The 25,935-nt window shown below is 38.0% G+C and overlaps 1 protein-coding gene and 1 long non-coding RNA gene across 3 annotated transcripts in view; one reads left to right on the top strand and one right to left on the bottom strand.

Annotated features, from left to right (window-relative positions):
* Positions 1 to 25,935, top strand: part of UNC5C (unc-5 netrin receptor C) — a 375,945-nt gene that overhangs the window by 228,144 nt on the left and 121,866 nt on the right. For both annotated transcript variants that reach the window (XR_015552960.1, XM_004430980.3), the window contains exon 3: positions 11,843 to 11,986. Coding sequence is in view for 1 of the 2 variants with exons in the window: in XM_004430980.3 (XP_004431037.1) it covers positions 11,843 to 11,986 (144 nt within the window). In the remaining variant the exon portion in view is untranslated. The remainder of the gene's footprint in view (positions 1 to 11,842; positions 11,987 to 25,935) is intronic.
* Positions 19,691 to 25,935, bottom strand: part of LOC147916513 (uncharacterized) — a 38,207-nt gene continuing 31,962 nt past the window's right edge. The window contains exon 4 of the long non-coding RNA XR_015552961.1: positions 19,691 to 21,836. This is a non-coding gene — a long non-coding RNA (uncharacterized LOC147916513). The remainder of the gene's footprint in view (positions 21,837 to 25,935) is intronic.

The raw sequence follows: 25,935 nt of genomic DNA, 5'->3' as shown, positions 1-25,935 counted from the left end.
ATCCACTTGATGCTGAAACCCAGTATATTTGTCAGCATGTAGTATGTATCCTTCAGACTGGACAGCCCTATCCACTAATTTCCCTTTACTAAAAACGTGGCTAGGGCCGGCCCGGTGGCTTAGCGGTTAAATGTGCGCGCTCCGCTACTGGCGGCCCGGGTTCAGATCCCGGGCGCGCACCGGCGCACCGACGCACCACTTCTCTGGCCATGCTGAGGCCCCGTCCCACATACAGCAACTAGAAGGATGTGCAACTATGACATACAACTATCTACTGGGGCTTTGGGGAGAAAAAGGAGGAGGACTGGCAATAGATGTTAACTCAGAGCTGGTCTTCCTCAGCAAAAAGAGGAGGATTGGCATGGATGTTAGCTCAGGGCTGATCTTCCTCACAAAAAAAAAAAAAATAGTAACATGGCTAAGTCATGAAAATGTCATCATCTATATTACTGTTAGTATCATCACAAAATATTACTTACTGTGATTCCACACCTCATGACACTGAACTGCAAGTATGTAATGGCTCTCCTGTTCTCCTGTGGAGATTGTTTATCCACTAGGCATGTATGCTTTGAGGGGGATACACTGTAAAAGAAAGGAAGGGGAAGAAAACTTTTCCTGGAGAGATGAGCAGACACATGATTGAAGCTGTTTGCTCAGTTGGCAGGATTTCACAGTTACATAAATATCTCAGGGAATTGGAGCTCGTGGTGGGAGACAGTCCTCTCCTTCTTTTTCTCTGTGATGCCAGTGCAGAATGGACATGAAGACCTTACAAGTTACACACAACATTCAGAATCAGGTGTCACTCTTCTGTTGTTCAAGTTTATGTTTTGCTATCTAATGTGAAAACGTCAAAATAAGATAGATTGTAAAGGAAATGATACTGGTAATAAAACGTTATAACCTAGTGTTTTGCATCAATTTGTTCAACATTTATGTTGGAAATGCTATTTTGAAAAATATTGCAAGCATAACATTTTTAAATTAATATTTTTGTTACATAATAAGCAGATTCCTCTGTTATATAGCATTTTGAGCATAAATATTAAAATCACACATTCAGATATTTGAAAACTCTCAGAAGTAATAGAAATTCTTCTGTGTATTTAACAAGATGTTACCAAATAAAATTTTTTTTTTAGTAATTTGGAGCTAAACACTGAATCATGGTAAAAAAGACCAAAGTGTTAAGGGATTAATAAGTATTTTCTTCATCTATTTTTCCAATAGTCATTTATGAATACCTACTCTGTGCCAAGCATACTATATGTACTCTGTATCATTGAAATCTGTATTATGCTAAGCTGCAGTAGCAATTAGACCTCCCCAAAGATAGAATGGCTCAAATGTGATAGAATGGTGCATCTGTTTACATCACGGTCCCAGGAAGGCACCCTTAGTTGTAGGGCAGCTCTGTTCCCTTTGGTCAGGCATGGACCCAGACTCCTTCCATCTTGTGGCTCTGCCGTCCTCTCAAGCCTCATCCTCTTCTGCATCCAGCTAGCAGAAAAGGAAAAATAGCAGAGAGGACACTCAGCAGCTTCTTCAACAACTTGGCCAAGAAAAGGTACATGTTCCTTCCACTCACATTCTGTTGACTAGAATTGCTTTTGTGGCTACTTCTAAAACAAAGGAAGCTAGAAAATGTGGTCTTGTTCCCAGAAGAGCTACGATGCTGGAAGTCTTTCCCATGCAGTCTGTCTCTAAAGGTACTTTGTCTTCAAGATGTCTTTTGATCCCATAATGGCCCTGTGAAATACGCTGGGAAAGCACTTTCTATCTATTTATTGATTTAAAGTTTAAGAAAATGAGAAATTTAATGCCCTGCCTAAAGTTACTGATGATGGTGGCCAAGCCAGGACCAAAAATCTGGTTTTCTTTCTTTTAGTCTAATATTCTGTTTTTTCCTACATTTAGCTCTCTCACTCAGTAAACACTTCCATACCACAAAAAAACAATAATCCAGATTTCATTAATCCAAATTTCATTTGACTTGATAGTTATTAGTATTTCAGTGTCATTGTGATTTCTTAAAAATTCAATTCCTTGTTTTTCCTATTGCATTATATTATAATTTGGATTATTGTTTATCAAAAACTAAGTATACATAGCTTAGAATCAGCAAAAGTGCAAAGAGACATTCTCTGTATAAAAAAAGAAAGAAAGAAAAATTTAAATGCATTAAACTTGGTTGTATTGTTTTTATTGAATCATCACTCCTTTGGAATGATAAAAGAATGATTTGAGGCGAGGATCTCAGAATATATAGAAATATTTTGGAAATATCAGAACACATAGTTATTTCTCAGTCCCTATATAATAAGTTAAAATTGAAAATTGGTGTTTCAGCAGGAGTTGAAAATACATACCCCTGGCTTGAAAATGTGAAATGGTAATATTTTTCATCTCTACATGAAATTTCACAAGTTAATTTTTCCTTCTTGTTATAAATTAGAGTCGTTCTTGCATATTAGAGTTCTTTTTAAAAAAGGAAAAGAAAAAAGAGTCTTTTCATTGGTACTTGATCTGTGTTTACTCAGGAATTATAAACAATTTTGGAGGCTCTAAAAAGTATTATAACTCCACTTTTTTCCCCCATTCTTAGTGTGAATGCCAAGCATGTTCAAAGATTAATTCAAAGTTGTGTTTGATGATGTCTTTCTGGCTAGAGTAGGAGGTACAACTGCCATCATGACTGAAAGTTCTTTTCCTTTAACATATTTTCGGACATAATCACATACCCTTTAAATAAGTATGTAATAGTGTTCTGGGGAAAATATTCTTTCACTGATTCAACAAATATTTATTGTATGCTTACAGTGTGTGCCAGGTATGTTCTATACCACAGCGACTGCATGTAACAAACAAACATCTCCACCCTGACGGAGCTCACATTCTAGTCGGAATGTAAAGAAAGACCCTACAAGAAGTGATTGTGCTCATCAATTTTAAATCTTCATTAAACTGTGGAAGTTTGCTTATTCTGCCCCAAATTAGTCAGAACTAGCCTACTTAGTAATTTTCATTCAGTTGCTTAATGTCCCTGCCTCATCTGTGTAACGGAATAGGCATAGGAAGTGGATGAGCTGTGCAAGCATTTTGGTTGCCAAAATAAATAGACTCTTCCACTCATCATATGAGGGTGCCTCCTCTCTCTCTCTCTACACTTTAATATAGTGGGGATCCTAGGGGATTAGTAAAATCCTAGGTGACTTGGCTGAAGGACAAGAAACTTAAAGGCAAATGACTAGAACTCATTCCTGCTGTTCAAACCCCATTTCTAAGTATCGTAGCCATACCTGCATTGCCCTGGACAATTGACCTCCCACCCAGACCTAACTCTCCCAACTCGACTGAAAATTTCCAAAACCAGCCAGGTCTTTCTCATCTGGGTATGTGCCTAAAATAATTTCCAATCAGGGTGCCTCTCCCCTCTCCTAAGTCTATGTTAGTACCTCCAATGGTAATTTTGTGAATAGAATATAGTTTTATTCTCAAAATAATTGTTATTATTATACGGTAAAATTAAAAGGAATTTTATAGATTTCAAGTACTTTTGTAGCTGATATTCTAGTTTTTTTCTCACAACCCAAGACAAACAAATTTTTAGCCTCATTTTACAAGTTGGGAAACCAAGGTTTGAAGAATTTAAGATTTTCCAAAAGTCAGAGAGTAAACACAGAACCAGAATTAATTTTCTTATCTAAATAGATCACTAGGTTGTTATGTGTTAGATGAATATTTGTCTAGTCCCCTAGTTGTAATAATAATTGTCCTGGATGAGTTGAACTTTCAAAAAAGTTTTACAGTTTAGTTTAAAAGTGTCCTTAAGAATATGAAATGTATTGCTTTCAAGATAAACAAATAGCTGTCCCCAATAAACTGTGTTTGAGCAATATTCTAAGTGGCAGTCAATCCAGAGGTGATTGCTCTTAAGGCTTGTTTCTAAATCATTCGGGATCAGTACAAAATGAAAGCCCAACAATATGAGGAATGATTATTTTGGCTATATGTGCCTGGTTTCCATTGTCAGTGTTTTCAGAGGGTCTTCAAGAATATTGCTCTTAACACTTATTAATGATGTACAATCATAGATCTGAAAACAAATTTTGTAATAATAATTAAAATTATTGAAATTCCATTAAAGTAAATCAGATTAGCCTTGTTTACTAGTTGAGACGGGTTAATCTTCCTAAAGTGTATGTCATTTAAAAAAATGTCATTTCACCAACTTACAATTATCACAAGCTCCCACTCCAGAGAACATACTTTTCTAGCTGCCATTCAAGGCTCACCATGAATCTCTCTTCTATATACAGTCATATGTTGCTTAAGGAGGGGGATGCATTCTGAGAAATGCATCGTTAGGCGAGTTCATCATTGTGCAAACATCATAAGAGTGTACTTACACAAACCTAGATGGGATAGCCTACTACGCACCTAGGCTATGTGGTACAAATCTCATGGGACCACCATCATACATGTGGTCCGTCATTGATCGAAACATCATTATGCGGTGCAAGACTGTAATTCCGTGGTCTTTACTCAATTCATGTAAACTGCTGTCCTCTGTAGTCCTCCATGCTTTTTTCGTCTCTGCCTTTTGGCTTTGTGCTACTCTCTCCTCCTGAAGTGTCTCTGATTCCTCTCTAAGTCTTTAAACCCAAACTATGCTTCAGCATCAAACTAAAATACTCCATTTCCCCATGTTTCCCCTGATCTCTCCATCTGAAGCTATTTCACTATAGCTTTCTTCACGAGGTTTTCAGCATTTTTCCAAGTAATGGATTACTTTTATTCAGTAGATCAACATCTGGAGAATACTAAACAATCCCACATTGAAAACCATAAAGAGATGAGATTCTGTGTTTATGTTGACTGTAGGGTTCTATGGTTTAATAAATTTAGGGGAAATGGTGGCAGTTCAAATTAAACGGTCTTCTTTATGGCAGAATTTTTGACCAATGTTTCGATATATTGATGTGCATTCTGAGTTTCTGAGAGGAAGATGTATTAAATAGAAATCCCCAAACTTATTCAACCAAAGAACACTTTTTTGAGACACAGTTTGAGGAACCCTGGTGTAGTGAAAAGAATAGGAACTTTGGATTCAGACAAATGTGAATCTAAATCCTGATTTTGGTAATTATTGGCTGTGTGAACAATTCTTCAAATTCTGACCTCTACTTCTTACTTATATTATAGGTACAACAATACTAATCCCCAAGGATTATTATGTGGATTAACTGAGACACATGGTAGATGATCAAAAAATACTAGTGGCCTTTACTCTTCTGAGTTACAACTAAATTTACCTATATCTGGGGCTTAACACTACTTTGTATTATAGCTATATATGTACAACTCATTCATTTAACATACATTATCTGGACAGTATTTGTGCCCGTTAACGTATTGATGGATACACAAGGCATATGACAGAGTCCCTTAACTCACTAAACCCCTATTTTTATCTCTAATATTAGACAGTAAACTTCTGAAGGAAGGATCCATAAGCATTTCATCTCTATGGCTCCCTTGGAAACTACCGTGCATGCAGTAGGTGCTCAAGAACTATCTCTATGATGGACTGTAACCCACAGGAGGACAGAGACCCTATCTACCTTCTTTACCACTGTATCCCTAGCACATAGAAGAGTGCCTGGCACAGTGTAGAGTCTCAATAAATACCTATTGAATGAATGACTGGACAAAAGTAATAGTAAGTCTATACTTCACAAGTACACAGTTAACTAGATCTCCAAGAACACATTATTATTCCCCACCCTTACTGATGGGAAACTTTTTAAAAAGTTTTGTTAAAATTAATTTCTATTGAAATTACTAATGAATTGCATGAAATAAGGACAGAAAGGAACACATGTAGTTAGATTTAGATAATTATTAAGACATACTTTCAAAGAAAGGTGTTGGAATATGCATTCAAACACATGTATAATAAGTTTGATGTTTTAGGAAAAATATTTAGATGAGTAATGCATTTGCTGTCTCAGTGGAATGTGCTTTGTGCCCTTCCAAATTAAACAAATTGCCATCATGTTTTTATAAAATTGCTTCTTTACATTCTAAAGAACATTGACACACAAGGCAGAGGTTAATTGCAGAAAGCATTTTAGTTCCCATTTTGGTCTCAGAAAGACTTCTTGTAACAGAGATTCAAAAAGATTTTCATCATGATAGTTAAGAATAGGAATTAAATGATGGGCCAAAGCTGATAGGATTAATTTCTATCAACTCATTACAACTCCATATGTAAGAGAGAATATTTTGCATGCCTACCACTCCAATTATCCTTCATACTTGCAGCTCTAAGTTTGATGGTGGTTGGAAAGTCAAATCAAAAATAGGAGGACTGGTTCTCCTGTAACATCAAAAACCTGACACTCTTGCGAAGGAAAGGGGAATACAGTGTTAACATTGTCAGAGTAAGTAGCATTTGTTGCTCTATTTTAGTATCATCTTGCAATTAAAATTTCAAGTTTCAAAGGGGAAAATTGCATTTATCTACAGTTGTCATATAGCTTTCTAGAAGCACTAGAAGTCTCCCCACTCCAGATACACAATCCAATGAATATTTCCTTCTCAGTTCTAGACAAAACAAAAATATAACAAAACAAAACACAGATCCTCACTGGAAACAGGATGCCAAACAAAACCAAGGAACTAGAAACTATCACATAAAAAGGAATCAAGTCAATGACCTAGGTATGAAATGCTTCCAAGCAAATCTCTTGAACCATTCAGTCCCAACTATGTTATTCTCTAACTTTTGGGGTAAATTCATCTTGATCACCAAGATATTAAATGTAATTTTAACAGGATTATACTCATAATAAATCTAATACATCAGTAAGTTGTAATTCTCAATTACACAAAATAATTTTAGTTAATTAAATGGCCTATTTATATATTAAGTATTATATTAAAAATTCAAGGAAAACATTTCAGAGGAAAGTTACTAAATTGTGTGTTTATAGTGTCTTCTTTTCCTGATGTAGTTTCAAGATTGTCAAATGACTTTATGTAACATAAAACAATGTCTTGATTGTTAAGTTCTGCCTTTCAAGTGATCATATCTTGACCATTTTAGTGAGAGTTATAAGTTGCTAAAATAATTATCAGTTTTTTATGGTATGATATCCTTTTAAATAATGATGGTATTTTGTATGATTTAATTCATGTTAAGACATCTAGAACTGATATGTTTCATATTTAGATCATGTTAGTGAAAACTAATAGGATTAAGCTCTGGATAAAAGCATGAAAAAGAGACCACACTAATTCAATAAAATGTTGTAATATATTCCAGAACATCCTTACCTGCAGCTTTGTGCCTTTCCCACCAACTCGTGTCCTAACTGTGAATGTACTGTACTGAGATTTGGTAGGGTGGCCTCTGCAGCTCTTCTCCCAACAGGGAAGTGCTGGAAGAAGTAGAATTGCCAGGTCTGCACAACATGATGTCTCAAAACTCCGCTCTGCTATAGGAAAGATGAAGTAATTGGGACGAATGAGAAATACAACTCAGGCACACATGACACCTAAGTCTAACGTGCAATTAGGATGCTTTTAGTGAAACGTACGCAGGGTATCAGAAGGTGTAGATCTGATGACCACATTTTAAAAATCTTTTAAGATGATGCATGATTTTTGAGGATATCTAATAAACAAGATAAATAAACAGCACAAAGCTGGAGGTGCTGTTTGATCCATCTATACATTTCTGGAACGTAATTTTTGACGTTAGTGGACTTTTAATATTTGTTGATAGCACTACTGATTACATTTCTGGGGGAATGTGGATATTGTTTTAAACAATTATGTAACAGTTTTTATCATGTATTTGTGATCACTTTCTAGTAATCTCCTAGAAAAACACTATTTGTGATGAAAAACACTATTATGCAATTAAAATTATGTAAAAGATAAGTAATAAATGTCATTTGCGAGATTTTATTGTCATATTCATGTATAGCCTCACAAAGATCCAATCAGAGGGTTGCATTTGCATCTGGATTTCTAAAATCTTTTGAAACTCCCTGTTAACAAATGCATATTCGTACTCATTAAAGACTTCTTGGTATAGCATGCTAATTACTTTCCTGCACTCTGGCTCCCAAACCACAATGAATCCTATCATAAAAGCAAATCACTGCAAACTTCAAACAGCACCCATCCTTGAGATGCCGCTATTAAAGGAAGAAGAGTGATGGGAAATCTTTGATGTTATCAGATGTGATGGAAAATACGCATTTGTATTTGAGTAAATCCTGTAGACTGAAGCATTTCCGCCCCTCCCCACCCTTAAATAACCTGAAACCAATTTCAACTTCCCAGCTGCTCTTCAAAGCAACCTGGCTTGGAAGTAATACTGATGGCATTTCAAATTTCAAGGCAGCTTGCTTTTTCCGTCTCAAGACTTCAAGCGGATTTGAAATTGCACTTACAAAGAGAAAGGATATTACCTACTTTTACCCAAACCACTAGCCTCTGGCTTGATGAACAGAATGTCATAGGTAATGAACTTACCTATGGCAATGGAAAGATGGTATGCAACCAAGTAACTCAGAATCTGAGTAATGCAGCTAATTCTAGGGAATTCTAAGCTGTAAGTGTAACTGTAGGTACTTTATGCTTCAGTTCTTTCTTGTTCTTGAGTCATTGACCAAAAGTTGGCATGTAAACTTTGGGCATGTGGCAGTACAACTGTACACAACTGTAATTAATCCCTCTCCTCCTGAAAGGGGCGTCTGTGCAGCTGAAGACAAAAATCGGTGTGTGCTCGACTCCTGTGCCCACAGGGAGCCTGGGCCGCACAATTCAGAACATTCATACTATGAATAATCCCTGCAGCAGGAGGGTTGGTCTGTGGCTTCTTAAACGGCTTCAGGTTTGTGGGCAGTAGAAACATCCATGAGCCTATTTGGACTAAAGGATACAGTGGCCCTAGTGCAGTTCCCCTGGCATCTAATTAGGTTTCCTGTAATTGCTTTAAGTAAAAGGGGGGCAGGGTTTGAAACCTGAAGTTATCACCTTGGGACACAAAATATTTGTATGTGGTTTTAATATCCTGAGCCCATTTGCTGCTGCTCTGCATTTGGGAAAGAGCCATTATAGTGCTGAGGAAATACGCTCTGCAGGTTTACCAGCCCTTTGGTGACTGTAAATTTATAGCAACAACCTTTAAAGGAAGAGTGTTGTTTCCAGTAACTGAATTGCTACATGAAGAGAGAAGGTGTAAACAAGTAAAATAGGCAAAAGTATTAAACACCAGAAAGTGGTTTAAAAAGAAAGGTGGGGGAAGAGGAGGGAGAGCTGTGCTCTGTCTTTGCATGGATTTCCAGATATCAGGACAATGAGAATACTTACAAGAGGCAAACGAGAGGCCTCAGCAGGGACCAGGAAAGTAATGTTAATAAGTTGGGATTTTTTGCTGTGGAGATTGTTTTATTAGCTGGACATTGGCTACAATAATATACTAATCTTTTCTTAGAGGGGTGAGGGATTGGGATGTTCCAGTTACTTGAAAATTCTTTTTAAACTGATCACTATGTAAACATAAAAGGATTGCTAATTTTCAAAACTTTATAACATAGTTTTAAACATACTTAATCAACTTTTTGATCCCTTCAGGATCTTGCCCTGCCTTGGGCTTATAAAACTCACTTTCCTGGGCTTCCTTCCAGTTCAGGAACTCCTGAGTAGACCTAAGGGCTTAGTCGTTTCTATGACTCAGTCCCATCAGCTCCTGATAGGAAGTACTGTTTATCCCCCCAGTGGGACAGCACCTACTACTGTCCGGTGGGTGTTAATTTCCATGAGTGCTTTTACCCACTTGAGCATGTGCTAGGTTTTAGGATAAGTTCTGGAATACTTTTTAGGATATCCAGATGACACCTCTTTCATGTCACCTGTACCAAGAAGTCAAGATCAAACATTTTAAGAAATTGTAACTTTTAGGAACTAAACTCTAAAGAACTAGTTAAACTCTCTATCTTGTCCATATCAAGATAGAGATTATCATATATTTAATCAAATATTAAATTCTCATCTGATTATGTCATCCACTTGCTTAAAACACTTTTCTCAGAAAGAAATCCCAAATCCTAAACATGGTGTACAACAGTGGCTCTGAGACTGTAGCGTGCATCAGAATTCTCGGAGGGCTTGTTAAAAAACACAGATTGCTGGCCTGACTCTCAAAGGTTTCTATTCAGTGAACCTGGAGTGGGGCCCAAGAATTTGCATTTCCAACAAGTTCCCAGGTGATGCTGATGAAACTGTTCTGGGGTCCACACTTTGAGAACCACTGGTCTACTGTATGTGAACTGGTCCCTTTCTTGTCTCTAGCTTCATCTCATGCCGCTATTCTTTGTGTCCAGTGCTTAGTTGTCTTCTCCTGGATTCTCAATCTCCTCATGCTCTTTCCTCCTTCTTCTCATATGTCCTGTCCCTCTCCCCAACCTAACTCATGTTGGATCCTTCATTCTAAGCCAGGTCCCCTTGTTATTCGCTCTCATTGTCTCTCTACTCCTCCTTTGTAGCATTGAACACAGTTGTAATTAAATAATAAGTCGTGTAATCTATAGTTAATATGTCCCCTCCCCACAATAATATAAGTTCATTGAGGACAATGACTATTTTACTCATCAGAGATTCACAAGTGCCTATTGCAATATCTTTTACGTAATTGATATTTAATAAATATTCAATAAATAAATGAATGCATGAATGAATAAATAGTACAAAGCAATACATTGAATCTTTCTTGCTGAGCTCATACTTGACCCAGAGCAAATTCTCCTACTCTTTAAGGGTGCCCTTCCTACATCTCTCATTCTGGAAGTGTGTGTGGAGAACTGGCGGTTGTCCACATATATTGTTCAGATAATCCTTCTTGCTCAGTGCAAAAAGGTACGTTGCAGAACGAATCTCTGAAATAGGCTTTGATATCTCAAGGTAAATACCCCTAAAATGATAATCCCAGATTATTAGCTCAATTTTTGTTATTTAGGATTACATAATTCTGTGAGATAAATTCCAATTATTCGAGCATTTTAACTGGAGGCCACTATAACAGGATTTTGGTACATTACAATTATACAGAAACATTTGGGCTTTCAAAATATCATGCATAAAAACCTTGAAGTCATACGTTCTTTGGAGAGAATAGCAGAGGTTTGTTAACGAAGGCTAGTATTTCTTTCAAGAAAAGCAATGTGCCTTAATAACTGAAACCCAACTGTTAAGGTAATTTAGTTGTTAAATAATCACCACATATTTGTAAATTACTAGATGATATTACAATGAAACCTAGTATGTATGTATATATATTTATGATATATGTACTTATGATTATAATTTTAGATGATTCTCTCTCGTTTCATGTGAACTAAGTCTTCCTAAGAAGATTTAGATTTGTCAAGCGCTGTACAACACATGGATATCTTACCCACAACCTATACGGTTGAGGGTAGAAACCTCAGAAGATGTGAAATTCAAGTTCACGTCTGAACAGACAGAGGGAGATAACTTGGTGGAGGGTGAAAATATGGGGAAAGGTGTAATTTTGTGGAGTGATAGACCTACTCCACTTTCATCTTCTGATGAATCCAGAAGATTTGAAATAGCAAATCAGAGAATGACAAAGTTGTGTCAACTAGCTGGAGCCAGAGGAGACTCAGAGGAGATGAAAGACAACATCTGGATGTTGACCTAAGGCATCAAGAAGGATCAATGGGGGAAAAATTACGGTATAAAGTTTTGTATTTCTTTAGTAGAATCTTCTCCTGACTTAAATCTTCCTTTCTCTGATCAGGTCTCATCGTCCGGGAAGTGAGCATTGAGATTTCGCGCCAGCAAGTGGAAGAACTCTTTGGGCCTGAAGATTACTGGTGCCAGTGCGTGGCCTGGAGCTCAGCGGGCACCACGAAGAGCCGGAAGGCCTACGTGCGCATCGCGTGTGAGTCACTGCGCCCGGACACCGTGGGTTTCGGAAACTGCTGGAATATGGGAAAATTTAGAGCATGGCTGCTCTAGCATCAAAGAAACCTGGTCAAAAACTACTCCCAGATTTCTGCATTTGAACTACACTTTTCCCTTAAGTCCTAGAATATTTTATCTTTTGTTTCAAGACGCTGAGTAGTTTTCCTTTAGGGATGTGAAAGAATTAGTGCTACTTTCAAAAGATTCTGAATTTTTTTTTAATCTGGTAGTAATTAGGTTATAGGAAAACCAAGTATATTCCTTTAATGAGTTTATTCTGCTAATTTGTTAAGACAATGTTGACTAGTTTTGCTGTTGGACATAGAGATTACCCAGACAAAGCTTCTCGATTTATTTTGGAACCATTCTAGTGCTTCAAGAAACACCACTATTTTCCAAAGTGCATTAATTTCTAGAGTATTCACGTTTGGGGAGAGGTTAAAGGTGCCTCACAAAAAAGGGTTCCATAATGAAATCAATGTAGGAAATACTTTTTTTGGAAAAAGTTCAAGAGTTTTCTTCTCAGATTCTTTAATATGCTAATGTGCATATTATCCCCAAGAAGGAGATGTAGCCTGCAGCTCTCTTTGCAGACCCCTTTTCTAAATGAGTATTATTTACACCTTTAGCAGCATGAATGCTGCTATGATCTGTCTTAAGTTCCATATTGAAAAATTTTCTCAAGTATGAGACCCCTGAAATCCATGTAAGTTTTATTATCTGACCCTCTTTGCATGCCTGCATTTTGTAAGCGCCGTTTTGTGTGGATGTTGATATCACTTACCTCTGATGTGTCACTAAGTCCCCACAATCCTGGCTCTGATGCTTCTCCCACTTCCGTTCTCTCCTCTTCCTTCCTTTCTCCTTGATCTAGGTCCCAACCGTTGCAAACACCTCTCCGTTAGCGTCCATGGCGCAAGTCTTTTCCCTGCTCCACTCCTTCTTTCCCATTACCGCAAAAGGAATCTTCGTCACCTCAGCTCCTCTCCATCCCTGCTTAAAATTTCACAGTGACTTGTGAGATAAAGGCAAAATTTCTTACCATGGCATATATCATTGTATTAGTTTGCTAGGGCTGCCATAACAAAGTACCACAGATTGGGTGACTTACAAGAGAAATTTATTTTCTCACAGTTCGGGAAGCTAGAAGGCTGAGATCAAAAAACCAGCAGTACTGACTTCTTCCGAAGCCTCTCTGCTTGGTTGAAGATGGTCACCTTCTCTCTGTCTTCACATGGTCTTTTCTCTGTAACTGTCCAGGTCCAAATTTCTCTTCTTATAAGGACACCAGTCAGATTGGATTAAGGCCACCCTAATGGTTTCATTTTAAGTTAATCACCTCTTTAAGGCCCTATCTCCAAATAAATTCACATTCTGAGGTACTGGGGGTTAGGACTTCAACATGTGAATACTTGGGGGACACAATTCAGCCCACAACAACCATATTTTCATGGTTTACATATGCAACCTATGTTTCCAGCTCTGACCACAGAGAATTTCTCCATTCTAGTCACACTAGATTAGAAATACTTTGATTTCTATGCTTTCCAACTATTGTTCATACTGAAGGGCTTCACTCTTCTTTTGCTTCCCTTCATTATTTGTAAAAATTCATTTACTCAACAATATTTAGTAAGAATTTACTCTGTTCTTGGGACAATTGTAGGTATTGAGTATGGAGCCAGAAACAAAACATGATCCATGTTTTGATGTTCTGAGTGATCCTGCCCTCATGGAGCTTATGTTCTGGGGAGGAAGAGCAAACTCTAAATAAAATAAAGAATAATCAGGAACAGACCAGATGGTAGGCGCTATGAAGAAAAGTAAAGCAGGAAAGGGGCCTATGTTGTGCTGGGGGAGGGTAGTCAGGGAATGCCTCTCGAAGAAGTTGACAGTTGAAGAAAGCTGAAGGAGGGGAGGGAGGGAGTCAGGCAGAGGGAAGAGCACGTAGTGCAAGTACAGATACCCTGGGGCAGGAGTGTGCTGGCAGGTTCCAAGAAGACCAGATTGGCCAAGTGGCAGGACCACAGTGAGAGGAGACTCCTAGGTGAGCTGAGAAAGGAAAGGCCTGGAGGTAAGAAGGGGAAGGGCAGTGTAGAGATGGCCTAGGACCCTGTAGGTGTAACATCTTTGGTTCTTAGTATGGGGTGGGAACTTTAGAATTTTTTCAAGCTGAGGAATCCATGATCTGACTTCTATTTTAGCAGAATCACCTGACTGCTGTGTTGACAACAGACCATGATAGGCAAGGGTAGAAACAGGAAGACCAGTCACGAGGCTGCGGCTAGGAGAGATGTTAACAGATTGGAAGCAGTGGTAGTGGTGAGACCTGGCCTCTAGATGTATTTAAAGACAGAGGTAATAGCTTTTATTAAGAGATTGGATGTGAGATGTGAGAGAAAGAAGGAAAAGAGTGATTCAAACGACCTGAGCCTTTTGAAGGATGTCTTTCAAATGTCCCTAGTGAAGTCGTTCCTGCCTCGTGGCTCTCTGGAGTGATGGGCATTCCTTTCTCAATTCTTTCAGAGCAGTTTATCCCTGTGCTTAATATAGGGCTTGTCTCAATTGAATTATATTCACTTGTAATGTCTGTGCTTCATGACGGCGAGTTCTTTGAGATCAAGAATTCTATTTTGTTTATCTCTTTAGTGCTTAGCACAATGCCTAGAACATCATAGATGTTTAATAAATTTGTTTGAATTAAAACCATTATAAAGAATTTCTGGTGAAGTTTATTAGAATGCTATATATTAATCTTTCTTCTCTGAGCATATCTAAAGAGTTTTTCTCTGTCTTAAGTGGATTCTCCATGAAACAGACTGAGATAGAGACGCACGCAGGCCATCTATTGAAGAGTGCTCTTGGGAACAGCGTCTTGGAGAAGTGAAGGCGGTAGGTTTGGGCAGAGGGAGAAATTGAGCTGCAGTGCAGGTACAACAAATGACGACCACATAGGGAGCTCTGGAGCTCGATGGTCCTTCAGAGTCGTCCCACCTTGAGGCAAAGAGGCTGAATGGGCCTTTGTTTCCCCACATACCCTAGTCAATGGATGTGGGCTCCTCTTTTACCCCCCACCCCCACCAGTTTGTGTGACCTGGTCAAGTCAGCTCTCCTCAACTGAGGGCAGTTCCAGGAGAGAGGCTGAGAGCCTTCAGCACCTGCTGTCCCAGCAGATGGGATGGGAAGAGGGACCACACTGGCGCACCACAGCATCCACGACAGTTGTCTACCACAAATCATGGAGAATTTAGTTTATTAATTACGAAGAAAAAAAGATACTTTCAGACATTTTAAAAAGAAACAACAAACTAATTATTTTTGTCAGATATTTAAATGAGTTCAAAGTTAGGTTCTAATTATAATCCAAAGAGGCACAATGTTGTAAAACTCTATCTTCATCTTTCATTGCTGTGTGTTCATTAACATCAAATATAATAAATATTTAACATTGCCAATCTACACTCCATACTAAATTGGCTTGCCTACAAGCTGAAGTTTAAAGACTGCATACTTCCAAATGATGAATCTCGTTGTGCCAATTTCATATATATAGATAAATATATCCGTAATATATAATAGTATATATATAATATTCTCTCTACATATCCCTATTCTCCACATAAAAGTTAAATATGTATAAGAACCTCATCTTTCTTTGCAACATGTTACATAAACTTTTCTATTTACTTCATAGCTTTTAACATAGTTAGACATTTTCAAATAATAAGAAAACAAACTCTTCTAGTAATAGATTAACTTGCCCACAGCCCTTTTCATCTTCATGTAATAAGACTGAAGAGCAGTTGCTTGTACTTTGTTAATTAACTGAACTCATCTGTGTGTGGCTGAGAAACACCATCCAACGTGTAAAGATTTACTCAGATAGATTTACATCATGATGGAAAAAAAGGTTAAATCTCAAATTCTGCCTGTCAAGACTGATCTCTACCGAGTCCTGGCTAATGTTGCAGGAAGCTTGCAGATTTTCTAGTTTGCCTTATTTCAAGTGAGCTGTGGTGATTTACCCAGTAATATTTGACAGATGGCCATCATGTAAACTGCAATTACAGTTTCACTTTGTCTCAGGTAAAGATAACTATGATGCTAAGGGTAGATAAGTGCAATTACCTCTCACCTAGTTAGATGTATGCTCATCATGTGTACTATGGAGGGGTCCACAGTTCTTTCATGAAAAAGCTCTATTTTTGGAAGTTTATAAAGCAGAAATGTATATTGGCTATTCATTTATTTATTTGTTTGCTTGTAATATTTCATACAAACTATATAAAATATAAAAATCAGTTTGTGAGACAATCAGGGAAGAGGGAAAAAAGAAAGTGTGAAAGTTAGGATTCCGCCAAGCACGAGCTGAGACATAATATGCCTGCTCTAGAATCCTGCACGTTTACTAGAGGGCAGTGCCGAAAGCCCTGGGTGGGGGCTGTAGCTTCCGTTGCAGAGAGAGAGGTTTCTTCTGAGAGAACTCCAGTGGACACTGTAATGACCGTCCGAAGTAGAACTCTCATGGTAATACAGCTACCAGTTTCATGGAGTTGTTTCTTCCAGTGTCCCCTGTTGTAGACCAATAGGAGAGTCCCGAGTGTTAAGGTAGGAAAATGTAATTCAGGCAAAATGCTACCAAACACCGTCCTTCTTCAGGAAATGTCTTGCTTTCGCTATGGCTGCTGTTGAGGTTGTGATTGTTGATGGTGTCATGGCTGCTGTTGGTGGGGGGAGGGATATAATGTGAAAAGGGTAGCACAGTGGAGTGGTTAGAGCACACATTTGGGGCCAGGTTGACTTATGTTCAAATTCTAGTTCCATCACTTACTAGTGTGACCTTGGTTAAGTGACTTAACCCTTCTGAGCCTTAGTTTCATCAAACATGAAATGAAAATGATATGGTCATTTTTAAGATTAAACTAGATAAACTTGTACAGCATATGGCATAGTGCCAGATACAAAGCAAATGGTTCAGTGAATGGTAATAGGTGTTTATAACAACAGATGTAACTATTTGAACAACTTTACTTGTGCATTTTGAAACTTATCGATACTAAGTTAACGTTATCAACTAAAAAGTCTCTCTTTTACCACTTCATGTCCAGAGCCTAGACTGTCAGTCCTGGAGGTTGAAATTCTCTGCTAATTCACATATAATTAGACTGATTTTTTCCCCCATGCCTGAGGATGGAGGAGCACTCCCTATGCTCACCCTTCTCCTGGAATTCAGGAGATATAGTAGATTTAAGTGCACAGAGAATCCATCTTCCTGGGAATGGCAGGATAGTTCTTAAGGATTTTTTTCTTTATCATGTGTGCAAACCAATAAACCACAGCCATCCATTGTCGCCAAGGCCACTGGCTACAGCGAGGGATAAGACAGTTCCTAGAAGGATTAAGGAGGACCAGTCCCTCTCTGCCCGCCTTGCACAGCTCACTCATCTTCTCCCTGGGATCAGAACCACCTTGCAAGCTACCTGTGGGTTTGGACCAAGCCTTGTTCATATTTGTAGTCTGTGGTGCCTAGCACACTGTCCAGAGCAGCAGTGTCCTAAGAAATATGATGCCAGCTACATATGTCTTTTAAAGTTTTCTAGTAGCCACGCTTAAAAAAGTAAAAAGACACAGGCACAATTAATTTTAATAATACATTTTATTTAGTCCAATATATTTAAACTATCATTTCAACAAAACCAGTATAAACACAAGTGTTAATGAAATACTTTTTACATTCTTTTTCTCATACTAACATTTGAGATCTGGTGTGTTTACTCTTACAGTACTTCTCAATTCAGACTAGCCTGACATCAATTGTTCCATAGCCACACGTGGCTAGTATTGGACACATGGGCTCTAGAATAATGACAGTAATGGAGGCACTGTTCTGATAATTTTCTTTATTTTTTTGCCTCACATATTTACCTTTTTCTTTTGTGCTGAGAACACTTAAGATTTATTCTCTTAGCAAATTTCAAGTATACAATACAGTGTTATTAACTATAGTCACCATGCTGTAAATTACACCCCCAAAACTTATTCATCCTGTAACTGAAAGTTTGTAGCCTTTGACCAACATTTACATGGATTAGCTCATTCAATCCTTGCAACAACTCTCCGTGGTGGGTTTCACTGTCCTCATTTTACAGATCAGGAAGTTGAGAACAAAGGGAGATGTAAAGTCCTAGCTGAGTTCACGCAGCTGGTACGTGGAGAAGATGACCAGTCCAGCAGTGGACTCCACGCCTTAAGCCAACACACGGGATACAAACAAGAGAGGAGGCGGCAACGTTATGTCAGGTGGCAGTTCACAAAAATGTCTCATTTTCCACATGCGTGATGGTATAGGCTCACTATTATTTATGATACAGAAGCGTAAGGAAGCCTTGGGTTCCTGCCTCTCTCCTCATTCCTTGGTCTGCTCCAACCACAGCAATTTTCTTGTTTCCAGAATGCAATACACTCATCCCAGGTATAGACTGTTTGCAATAAATGTTCCTTCCCACCTGGAACATTCTTTCCCAACTCTAGTATGACTCACTCCTTCTTTCATTCAGATTTCTGCTGAGATGTCACCTCTTCAGAGGGGTCAATCCTGACCACTTTACCTAAAACCCACCTACTCCATCCCTGTCACTCTCCTAACCCCAAGCCCGCTTTATTTTTCTTAAGAGAATTTCTCTTCATCATTATTTGTTTTCTTTTATGTTGACTGTCCCACCACTGGAATATAAGCTTCACAAGAGCAGGCACTTTATTTTCTTCATCGTTATATCCCAATTGCCTAAAAATAGTGCCTTCCACGTGGCTGGTTCTAAGTAACTGAAGACGTAAATAAATGGAATGAAATTGAATTAAATTGAAAGCATGTGATGAGGCAAAGTGATGATGTTCTTCAATGCTAATGATTTGTTCTTTCAGTAAAAATGTTTTATCGCCCAAGGAATTCAAGGACATCAGATAGACTGAAGTGATTGCCTCTGTGCTCCCCCCACTCTAAACCCCTATACTTTTGTACTTATTTATTTTCTCCATAGCACTTATATATTGACGTATTTATTATGTTCATGGTTTGTGCTCTATGGCCCCAACCCCTTAGGAAGTAAGATCCAAATGGGCAAGGTTTTTGTTTGGCTTGTTCACTGATGAATTCCAAATGCCTACAATGATCCTGGCACAGTGTAGGAACTCGATAAGGACCTTAAAAGAATGAATGAATTAATATTTCCATAATAGGGATAGTAGTATCTCCAATTAAATATATATGTAATCTTGTGGATTATTGTGTTGGTTTATATATACAGGAGTCGTTACTCGTGGTCTTATGTGTTACTTTTCCATATCCTAGCTTTCTACTCCACTTGGCATAAAACAAATTAATTATATAATTTAGCCAAATAATACATTTCTTTGACCAGGTGTTCTGAAAGATTTAGGTTATACCATGACAGTATCTGGCTCGGCAGGCTTGCTGGCACACCAGAATAAATGGCCTATTTATGAACGTGCATTTCTGAGCTGTGGTTTGATCCCTTGTGCAATAAGTTAAGCACCAATAAGCCCATTATAAGTTATAGAGGCCAAATTTTGAAATAGATGAGATTAATTGCACAATTTAGACTTTTTTAGATAATAAGACAAAAGTCTTATTATTATTTAATAATAATAATTAATTTCTCCTTGTTTGATATATATATCTCAACTGTTAAATAGCTTATCATGTGGTTCCTCTGTCAAGATTAAAAATTATAACACATACCTGATTGCATCAGTTTCTATTTTTCCAAACATATTTGCTTTTGTATTTGGACAGAAGTTCCCAAGATTCGTGGAACTCCCACAAATCTATAGACATTTATAGCCCATATTTATTCTGAGAGGTAGACATCCAACTGATAGAACACTGATTCATAAGTTCTATTTTGGGGGCAATCATCTATCTATGTGTTATAGGCAGGGCTAGTAACCCACTGGACTAAAATGTATCATTAAAGTAATGTTTTATGCTATATGAAAAGGGAAGTTTATGGCTAAAATGCTTATTTGCAAAAAAAGCTTGTCTGCAGTCATTGCAATGTTTTTGTACTCTGAGAACAGAGCCTTAACTGTCTGGTATGTCAGGTTCCTCATCCATATAGTTGGCATGTTTCTGATTATTTATCCTTAAGACATACCTTAAAAAATATTGTGATGACATATAATCATTTTTTTCTGAAACTAAAGATGCAGTGTGAATATAAGAGCGGCTTATATGGGTTTTTTTTCCCTTCCTCTTCTCTGTAATGGATGTCATTTGGAGTTCTAGCTCTAAAATATTTATTTTTTAAAAAACCCTTTAGCAAAACTATCTGAATATAAATATGTTTGTTCTGTAAATGCCCCAAAGCCAAGCAATAAAGAAGAATGACTGAAATTGTACTTCCCTTCTGCAAAGACTTTGTTCCCTCGGGATTTCTCTGCTTAAATGACCTCAGTGCAGTAAGGGACAGCCATGCCCTGGCAAAACTGAAGACGTTGCTTAAAGGTCATTCTAACCTCTGTCCCTGGATATGACTTATATGATGTTATGAAAGTGTTCGAGGTAAATTCCTAAGAGTGGTCTAAAACATTATTTAAAAAGTAAAAAGAGGTTACGAAATATATAACCTGTTATAACAGGAACAAAATCAAAATCTTTCATCTTCATTATTTTGTCTTGAAAAAACTCTGTGTCCCAGTAGCCAATATTTCTGGTGTGCACCCAACTCTGTTGTAAGCCCCTTGTACATGTTCACTGTTGCGGTGCCCCCAATAATCCTACAAGGTAGGTTCTATGATTATCCTTCTTTTGCAAATAACAAAACAGAAGCATGGAAACATTAGGTAACTTGCACAAGTCACTTGTTTAGGAAATGGTAAATCCGAGTTTTAAACAAACTTTTCTCTTTGCGGTCCAACTCGTACATATTTGCAGAAATGTGACAATTCTTGACTTTTCAATCTAGCCATAGAGGAAACTTCATGTGGTTTATTTTTGCTGGTTGGTTGGTTGGTTTTTGTTTGTTTTGTTTTGTCTTTTACAATATTTAAGAAGAAGCAAGTAAAAAAGGAAAACTGCACCCAACATTTTTTATATACTTTGTCCCTTACATTTAAAAACCACAATGAGTTGCTGAATATAAATATTTTTTTCATGATTTTTTAAAAATTCCAGCAAGAATAAAACACTCTTTTCCTGGAAAAGAAAACCATGGCAAACTTTCTAAGATTCTATGGCATTGTCAGGAGATTTTCCCGTTTAAGAACTGCCCAAAGCTCAGAAGACTAATCTAGTTTTCCCAAAATCGGCTGTGCTGGTCGGTTCACAGCAGTTGTTTCTCGTTAACAGCTAGATTTGGTGATTTAAGCAAGAGTTATATTTTATATGACAACATAATTAGCCCCTTTTATCATTATTGGGAGTAAGGTACATTTTTTCCCCTTTAAGAACCTAAGTATTATTACTATATGTGACCATGGAATTATTTTATTTGCTAGAGGAACACTTTGAAAGCACATTAAAACAAAATTTTAAAAAGTTAAAATTGTGTTTAGCATGTCTGTTCATTGACTATGGAAAATAGTTGACAGGTAATTTGAAAGTATGAAAGTGTGAATCATAGTAAAGCAGGTGTATTTGCTTAATGCAAGGTCAGGCCTGTGGCAGGAAGGACAGAAGATGGCCAACAGCAGGTAACCACAGCATGAACCTCTTCTAAGAACAGAATTTCCCCAGGTCTATAGCTGTTGCGTCAAGACCAGCTCAATTTGGGAGGCAAGAAGCTTCGTTCTCATACTTGGAGTGTGGCCTATTGGTAGAAATAAATAAATAAATACAGTAATTAATTTATTTAATTAAATATCAGTACAGCCGTGAACTCTGGGAGTTTGACAGCTACCCTGATTGAGGCTGGATGGATTATAGAAGACTTTTATGTAATAGCACTGTCCCAAGTGTTTTTATGTGTATTACCTTATTTAATCTTCACAATAACCCTATGAGATAAATACTGTAATTATCCTCATTTTAGGGATGAAGAAACAAAGCACATAAACTTCCTTAAGTACAGAACCAGCATTAAAGTCAGGCAGGTAGATCCAGGCTCCGTACTTGTAAGCCTGTGGTGAACTGGATCATGGTCCTCATCCCTGGAACCTGTAAATCTTACCTTATATGGAAAAAGGATCTTTGCAGATGTGCTTACATTAAGAATCTTGAGATGAGGAGATTATTCTGAATTATCCAGGTGGGCCCTAAATGCCATCACAAGTACTCTTGTAGGAGAAAGACAGAAGAAGGGGACTGGATACACATGGAAGAGGAGGCATTGTGACTACAGAGGCAGGGGTTGGAGGGATGCAGCCACAAGCCAAGGAATGCTGGCAGCCACCAGACTGGAAGAAGCGAGCTACGGATTCTCCCTGAGAATCTCTGTAGTGAGTGCAGCCATGCCAGCCCCTTGATTATGGCCCAGTGAAATTGATTTCAGATTGCTGGCCTCCAGACTAAGAGAAAATAAATTTCTGTCGTCCAAAGCCATTAAGTTGGTGGTAATTTCTGTAGAAAACAAATACAACCACAATGCAATACTCCTCCTTCAACAGAGCCACGTCATGTGGTAGCTGAACAAGTGAGTTAACCTCTCAAGTCCTAGTTGTATTATCTGTAAAGTACGGGGGCTGGACTGCACAATTTTTAAGGGCTTTTGTAGTTATCGACCATGAGAGAAATTTTTCCCAGACCTTCAGTAAAGGGAATGGCCAGATTGTTTGGGAAATTGAACTCAATGCGGCATTCATTAAGGATCTACTATGTACTAAGCACCGAACACCAAGATATATTTGACCTTAAGGAATTTTTTTAATTTATGACTTTAGCATTCAATTGGCTAGGATTACTTTTTTTGAAGTGAAACTTAGCAGTGATATAATATCTGATAGAAAAATGGCCATAACTGTGCAGACATACCCCATCTAGGAAGTTCTATCAGTGAACTCTAGGCGGGGGATGCAGATGCAGTACATCTTGAATGCCAGCTCCTGTTTAGTTGTGGCCACCCAGGCTCCTGTGCTGGGGAGGATCATGAGGCTAAATCCAGACTCCACAGAAAAGAATATTGTGATCATGGTTGATTAGTTATGGACACATGCGCTGGAAGGAAGGCAGTGGCACCGAATATTTGACAGTCCTACTCCAAAGAACAAGAGTTGAGCACAGATCATAACCACTCTTGACAGTTTCCTTCTGTACATGAAAGAGCTTCAGGTTTTTGTACATAGCAACTGTAGCAATGAAGACGTTGGTCCAGAAAAGAATGTGAGGACATTTTTATCCTATGTAGTCATCAGGAGTTACAGAAATGATGACAAAGTGTCTTTTCAGCCATCAAGAAACTTTGATTCTCCTGATCCAGGTGCTAATAATTTCCATTTATTTAAAATGTTGCTTAAACTTCTGAAGTCCTAACATTTACTGCTTAACATTCTTTCTGAAAGTAGACAAGGGAACATAAACTAATAATTATAAAATACTAATTCAGAAAATGTTATGTATGCAATCCTACTGATAGAAACAGCTTTGTCCACCAAGATCTCTTGGTCAGCTTTCTTGGTTCAGTGTCTGAAGGTCAGAAGAGGGAGGAGCTGTGGGGAGAAGTTTAGGGGATTGTCTCTGAGGTGGGAGAGAGGCCATAAGAAATATTAAGATAGGGCCGGCCCCGTGGCTTAGCGGTTAAGTGTGCGCGCTCCGCTGCTGCTGGCGGCCCGGGTTCGGATCCCGGGCGCACACCGACGCACCGCTTGTCTGGCCATGCTGAGGCCGTGTCCCACATACAGCAACTAGAAGGATGTGCAACTATGACATACAACTATCTACTGGAGCTTTGGGGGAAAAACAAAAAAGAGGAGGATTGGCAATAGATGTTAGCTCAGAACCGGTCTTCCTCAGCAAAAAGAGGAGGATTAGCATGGATGTTAGCTCAGGGCTGATCTTCCTCACAAAAAAAAAAAAAAAAAAAAAAACAGAAATATTAAGATAACTTTGACACTCTCACCACTGAACTTGCTAGACCAGTGTCTCAAAGTGGCAGTCCACAGGCCCAAGGTGACCCACCAGCTTTTTGGTTTGGCCTTCAAAATGTTGGCCCATACAGATAAAGTTTTAAGCAGTTGAAAACATACACAATTTTTTAAAAATTCACATAATAATCCACATTATTAGCTTCTGTTAGCAATCAAATATGGGTGTGCGGCCCACAGAGCCTGCGTTCCTATGTGGCAACATGAGCTACAGCCGAGTAACAAAAGTGAAAAGTTAAGTGGATTGGTTTTGTACCTCTGTCTCTATTAAAAATTAGAAAATAAAAGACAGCCCATGTAGTTGCCGTGTTTCAAGAAAAAAATTCTCGTGCCTAGCTTTCTCCCATTTATGTTACCTGCATGGCCCCTAGACACGTGAAATTTCAATTCCTGTGCTAGACAATGGCAGCCATCAGCCTGGACAGAAGTGGGCTCTCCTGATGCCATGGAAGCACCAACAGGGACTCATTACAAACCAGCTGGTAAGAGCCACAGTGCAGAAGCAGGTTGGCTTGGTTCCCACAGCCTCCCAAGCCCTCCCTCCCAGTGCCTGCAGGGCCTAGCACAGTGCCTCCCTATTGTGGGTGTTCCTTAAATAATCAATCAATCAATCAATCAATCAGTGGTTCTCAGATTTAAGTACTGTGCATAAAACACACCTGTAGGACCAGTTAAATCTATAAATTCCCAGGGCCCAGGTGTGAAATCTGCATTTTTAACCAAGCATATAAATGGTAGTCCCTGGATTTCTCTTTGTGACACATAACCTTCAATCATTAGTCCTCTCACACTTGTAATTGTTTTGTCCTACTTGGTTATGTTAATTTTGACTAATAATGATAATGCTTAATGTTTGTATAGCATAATAAAATTCACTAATATGGTAGGGAAAAGATGGGGTGGGGGATTACTATCTTCTGGGTACATATTTATACCAGGCATGAAGCTAGAATTTTATAGGTATTTCTTCCTATATAACCCTGTGAAATAGTTACTATTTTCATACCCACTTTTCAGCTGAAGAAACTAAGGCAAAGAGAGATTAAGAAATGTGCTCAAGGTCACACAGCTAGTCAAGTGGGAGAGAAAGGACCTGAACCCAAGTTTGTCCCTGCCAAAGACCCTATTCTTAACCACAGTGTTATCTTGCTTCCCAGTTGCTTTCAGATCTTTGTCTCAGTGACCTACAATAAAAAATGTGTTTATATCATGATCCACTAAACATATACTCATCTCCTCATATGTAAAAATACACACAGATATGTGTGTGTATGTATACACACATATATACGTAATACTATGTATGATACATTTTGATATTCTCTGTTATTCAAATTCATAATTATTAGTGCTGGTTTTTAATCCACTACCTTGATTTCATATCCCTGTAAGGGGTCATGACACAGTTTGAAAAACACAGCAATAAACCTTAAATTCCGTACAAATAATAAGGAATATTAGATGCTGTAGTTTATAGACCATATGCCCAAAGTATATGAGAATGACATGTCAAAATTTACTCATATGAGTAATCATCTTTCTTTCCAGAACTCTCTGAGGAATAACAGAAATAGTTGTAATGATTTATTACACGTGTTTTGTGCTTTATAATCTTCCAAAACCTTTTCAGATTCAATGTCTCTTTTAAGATTCATGAAACCCTATCAGGTCTAAAAACAAAAAACAGCCAACATTAATACTATAATATTTCATTTATATGTTATTATCCTGTGGAATTTAAGGACTTTAATTTCCACCAGAATAGTCGATTGAAGTATACCCATCAGAGAATTCTTGACTTCATGGTGTCAGTCTATCACATCGCCAAGA

This window comes from Ceratotherium simum, chromosome 8 (genome assembly GCF_057802395.1).
Source record: "Ceratotherium simum simum isolate JZ-2026a chromosome 8, ASM5780239v1, whole genome shotgun sequence".
In the NCBI taxonomy this organism is placed as follows: Eukaryota; Metazoa; Chordata; class Mammalia; order Perissodactyla; family Rhinocerotidae; genus Ceratotherium; species Ceratotherium simum.
Note: the sequence above shows the minus strand (reverse complement) of the source record. Positions and strands in the feature narration are given on the sequence as shown.